Here is a 5,397-nt window from a genome sequence, read left to right as displayed (position 1 = left end):
AGAGAGAGAGAGAGAGAGAGAGAGACAGAGAGACACAGAGACAGAGACAGAGACAGAGACAGTGAGATAGATGTTTTTTTTTTATTTATAGAGGTTTAAAAAAATACTTTTTACGTACGCACTTGGGTCCGGGATGAAGATTGCCGGAGTGCAGTGTCGGGATTGGTCAGGTCTTGTGGTAGTATTGACCTCGAACCGCCATGGTTGGTGAGACCTGACATGTATTGGTTCGGCGAATATGCAACCCGTACCGACTAAAAAAACATCCTCTACACCTGCCTCCTGTTCCCCATGGAATTGCCGGTAGGCACTACAGCGCGGGGGGAGGATTCAGCCTTAGCTCTTCCTTCAGATAATCGAAATCATTGCTTCCTTCCTCTTACATGTTCTTCTTTTTCCTCTTATTTTTATTTCTCTNCCGCCAGTCACTTTGTACTCCTTGGGGCCATCGTCCGTGTCGTACTTCAGGACCCTATCGGTGAAGTAGCTTCCCACCATTCTCCGCAGGTATCCCGGCACCTTCATTTTTGTGAGATNGTTTCATCCATACGTCCACCTGCGGGATCAGGCGGTGAGTCCATCTCCCTGTGCTCGAGACCTCCCACAGCATCTGCCATCGGTGCAGGCTGTTGGTCCTCTCGTCCATCCTGAGTTTAACTGCTCCAAGTGTTGTTGTCCCCTTCCGCCGGTAGAGGCATCTTCGTTCCTCTGCGAGTACTCAGATCGGCAGCATTCCGGCGATAACACACACGGCATCCTCCGACACCGTGCGGAATGCCACTCTGAGGGCGCTCAGCCGATAGACCGACGCCACTTTCCGTCGTGCATGCTGGATCAGCAGCGCATCAGCCCAGATGGCAATGCCATATTTGAGGACCGACGTAGTTACCGACGACAGTAACGCTCTCCTCTTCTGCTTTGGGCCTCCGATGTTGGGCATGAGCCGTGACAGGACAGTCCCAACTCCGGACGCCTTGGTACCGACGTGCTCTGCCTGCTGCTTGAAACTGAGCCGGGCATCAATCATCACTCCCAGGTACCGTAAAGATGGTTGGGAGGTGATTTCATGGTCCCCAACTCGCAGCGTGATGGTTTCAATCTTCTGCCTGCTCGTGATCAACACGGCCTCCGTCTTCTGGTCCGCCAACATCAGTCCCACTGAGACCATCCATTGGCGGGTCATCGCATAGGTGATCTCAAAGATGTAATTGATCTCCTCCAGTGTTTTGGCGACGACTACGAGAGCCACATCATCTGCATACGCGACGAATGTAGCTCCCTTCGGCAGCTTCAGCTTCAAGAGACCGTCATACATGATATTCCACAGGAGTGGGCCAAGTACTGAGCCCTGAGGAACACCGCCAGTCACTTTGTACTCCTTGGGGCCATCGTCCGTGTCGTACTTCAGGACCCTATCGGTGAAGTAGCTTCCCACCATTCTCCGCAGGTACCCCGGCACCTCCATTTTTGTGAGAGCCTCCATGATACAGTCCCATCTGGCGGAGTTGAAGGCATTTTTGATGTCTAACGTTACTACCAGACAGTACTGCTTCGTACCATGTTTCCACCTTTCGCCGGATATTGCGTCCCGTGCGATGGAGACGACTCGGTCGATGGCATCCAGGGTGGAACGACCCTTGCGGAAACTGTACTGGTTGTCAGCCAGTTGCGGCTCGACCACTTCCTCGATTGNTCTGCCATCGGTGCAGGCTGTTGGTCCTCTCGTCCATCCTGAGTTTAACTGCTCCAAGTGTTGTTGTCCCCTTCCGCCGGTAGAGGCATCTTCGTTCCTCTGCGAGTACTCANTGTCAGCCAGTTGCGGCTCGACAACTTCCTCGATCCTCTGATGGATAATGCGCTCCAAGATCTTTCCAGCGGTGTCCAGCATGCAGAGTGGACGATAGGACGAAGGTTCGTCCGGTGGCTTCTTTCCCTTGGGGAGGAGCACTAATCTCTGCTGCTTCCACTTCACAGGGAAAACTCCCTCCTGAACACACGCATTGTATACACTCAAGAAGATTCCTGGTGCTGCGTTGATGGCTACTTTCAGGGCAACGTTGGGGATTCCATCCAGTCCTGGAGCTTTGGTGTTTCCGAACCGGCCGCAGGCTTCCAGCATCTGCTCAGACGTTACTGATGGGATCGTCTCTATCTCGTACTCCCCAGTAGAGAAGTCGAGAGCCCGTTGTTGTGGGAACAACACCGAGACAATCTTCCTCAGGAGCACGGGACACGTAGGTGTCGGCATCGGCTGGTTTTTCAACCGCTTCATAACGACACTATACGGTCTCCCCCACGGATCCCCCTCGACTTCGTCAAGGAGCTCATTCCACGACTAGCTCTTACTCGCTTTGATCGCTTTGTTGAGTGTCCGGCGTGCCTCCTTGTAGTTGGCCTCCAGTTCTTCGGAGTTCGGCTTCTTTCNCAGTAGAGAAGTCGAGAGCCCGTTGTTGTGGGAACAACACCGAGACAATCTTCCTCAGGAGCACGGGACACGTAGGTGTCGGCATCGGCTGGTTTTTCAACCGCTTCATAACGACACCATACGGTCTCCCCCACGGATCCCCCTCGACTTCGTCAAGGAGCTCCTTCCACGACTGGCTCTTACTCGCTTTGATCGCTTTGTTGAGTGTCCGGCGTGCCTCCTTGTAGTTGGCCTCCAGTTCTTCGGAGTTCGGCTTCTTTCGACCCCGTTGTGCCTGCCTCCTCGCCCGAATGCATTCCTTGCGAAGGGCAGCAATGTCATCGTTCCACCAGTAGACCGATGGGAGCCTGTCCGCACTGGGTTTTCGAGGCATGGTAGCATCGCAGGCTTCAGTGGCTCTCCTCATGACTTCTTGTGCCTTCTCCGTAGCATTGCTGCCGCAGACCGGGCGGTTGTTGAATATCTCTCGAAAGGTGCCGGGATCGAAGGCGTTCGTTTTCCAACCTACGGTGTTGGTCCTCCTGGGTGCTGGTCCAATCTTCCGTTGGGTAGATACCTCCCAGAAGATAGCATGATGGTCGCTGGCGGTGTAGATGGCCATCTNGAAAGGTGCCGGGATCGAAGGCGTTCGTTTTCCAACCTACGGTGTTGGTCCTCCTGGGTGCTGGTCCAATCTTCCGTTGGGTAGATACCTCCCAGAAGATAGCATGATGGTCGCTGGCGGTGTAGATGTCCATCACCTCCCAAGAGCAGCTTCCCCTGACGAGGCTGCTGCTCACGAAGGTGAGGTCCACGATTGAACTCGCCCCTCCTCTTTCGAACGTTGGTTTCTCACCACTGTTTAGTAGGACCACGTCCAGTGAGGACATGGCCTCTAGCAGCGTTTGTCCCCTCTTGTTCGTCTCCTTACTGCCCCAGTCAACTGCCCAGGCGTTGAAGTCCCCCGCGATTGCCACGGAGAAGTGTAGCTTCCGGTCCTCGGCCAGTCGGTCCAGGAGGTCTGTAAACTCATCGATAGATACGCTAGGACNTCCTGGGTGCTGGTCCAATCTTCCGTTGGGTAGATACCTCCCAGAAGATAGCATGATGGTCGCTGGCGGTGTAGATGTCCATCACCTCCCAAGAGCAGCTTCCCCTGACGAGGCTGCTGCTCACGAAGGTGAGGTCCACGATTGAACTCGCCCCTCCTCTTTCGAACGTTGGTTTCTCACCACTGTTTAGTAGGACCACGTCCAGTGAGGACATGGCCTCTAGCAGCGTTTGTCCCCTCTTGTTCGTCTCCTTACTGCCCCAGTCAACTGCCCAGGCGTTGAAGTCCCCCGCGATTGCCACGGGGAAGTGCTGCTTCGCGTCCTCGGCCAGTTGGTCCAGGAGGTCCGTAAACTCATCGATAGATAGGCTAGGTGGAGCATAGCAGCTGTAGAAATAAATTCCATCCAGCTGAGCTCTCACAAAGCCGCTCTCCGTCGTGTTGGCAATGCTCTGGAATGGGTACTTTCCGCAGGAACAGATAACGGCCTTAGCGGTGGTATCCGTCTCCCATGATTGAGCGTTGAGATGTCTGTACGGCTCCGAGATCATGACGAGGTCGGGCTTTAGCTCCCGCACCGACTGCGTGAGCAAATCGTGTGCGGCCTCACAATGATTGAGGTTGAGCTGCAGTATTCTCATTTTCGTTTCTTCGTTACCGCCTGGACTGCCTCCTTGTACACTGGGCATCTGCTGCTACCAGCGATATGGGTACATTTATCCGTGCGGCCCTTCGCGACACAGAGGGCGCATTTGGCGTCTGTCTGACATTTGGAGACCAGGTGGCTACCCTCCCCACATTTGATGCAGAGTTTAGAGCGGTCCACCTCGCCCTTGCAGTGATTGGCGAGATGTCCGAAGTCCCAGCACTTATAGCACTTCAGGGGTCTCTCCACTCCTCTAATCCGGCAGTTAACCCAGCCAATCTTGATTTTGCCATGCTCTCCGGCAATCTTCTTCGCCGTTGCCACAGGCAATTTCACCCAGGCCGTCTGAGTGCCTCCGTGAGCCTTCCGCAACGATTTGACTGCGTTCGTTGGGACTCTGGAGTTCTCTCCGGCGGCCACCACCAGTGCTGCGAGATGACGGCGTTCCCGTCTGTTCTTCCCCATCGGTGTCCTTCAGCGTCGTCTCAGAACCTCTTCTTTCGTCGTGGTCTCGTCGAGATCCTTTATCTCCAGTTCTTCCTCCGGTGTTTTATTAATAACCTCAGCCTCCTCGCCGAGGAGTTTGGTTATGGCCTCCTGCAGGACTGGGACCTTGTCGGCGTTGGTCTTCGTGAGGACAATCAACATGTCCCCTGTGGCCGTCTTCCGGATCTTGTCCACACACTGTTGGGACGCTCCAGCCGATGCGTCCTGTTTCATCCGTTTAAGGATGTCGGCGTATGCCGCCTTGTCCTTCGGGCGGATGATGAGNGAGAGAGTGAGAGAGTGAGAGAGTGACAGAGTGACAGAGTGACAGAGTGAGAGAGTGAGAGAGTGACAGACTGAGAGAGTGAGAGAGTGACAGAGTGAGAGAGTGAGAAAGTGACAGACTGAGAGAGTGAGAGAGTGAGAGAGTGAGACAGTGAGGAGTGAGAAATTGAGAGAGTGAGAGAGTGATAGAGTGAGAGAGTGAGAGAGTACCAAAGTGAGAGAGTGAGAGAGTGAGAGAGTGAGAGAGTGAGAGAGTGAGAGAGTGAGAGAGTGAGAGAGTGAGAGAGTGAGAGAGTGAGAGAGTGAGAGAGTGAGAGAGTGAGAGAGTGAGAGAGTGAGAGAGTGAGAGAGTGAGAGAGTGAGAGAGTGAGAGAGTGAGAGAGTGAGAGAGTGAGAGAGTGAGAGCGTGAGAGAGTGAGAGAGTGAGAGAGTGAGAGAGAGAGACAGAGAGGGTGAGAGAGTGACAGAGTGAGAGAGTGAGAGAGAGGGAGAGAGAGGGAGAGAGAGGGAGAGAGAGGGAGAGAG

The 5,397-nt window shown here is 54.2% G+C and overlaps 2 protein-coding genes across 2 annotated transcripts in view; both read right to left on the bottom strand.

The window, feature by feature from the left end:
• Positions 1-525, bottom strand: part of LOC107042695 — a 10,348-nt gene extending 9,823 nt beyond the window's left edge. The window contains exon 1 of the mRNA XM_015263846.1: positions 430-525. Coding sequence (XP_015119332.1) covers positions 430-525 — 96 coding nt within the window. The remainder of the gene's footprint in view (positions 1-429) is intronic.
• Positions 526-4,092: 3,567 nt separating this feature from the next.
• On the bottom strand, positions 4,093-4,566 carry LOC107042694 (DNA-binding protein HEXBP-like). Its single transcript, XM_015263844.1, has one exon. It carries the CDS (start codon positions 4,564-4,566, stop codon positions 4,093-4,095), a length of 474 nt encoding a protein of 157 aa, XP_015119330.1.
• Positions 4,567-5,397: the final 831 nt, after the last annotated feature.

Source organism: Diachasma alloeum, unplaced genomic scaffold (genome assembly GCF_001412515.2).
Source record: "Diachasma alloeum isolate Michigan unplaced genomic scaffold, Dall2.0 Dall_scaffold_00507, whole genome shotgun sequence".
Taxonomy (NCBI): Eukaryota; Metazoa; Arthropoda; class Insecta; order Hymenoptera; family Braconidae; genus Diachasma; species Diachasma alloeum.
This window is presented reverse-complemented; position numbering and strand designations above follow the sequence as displayed.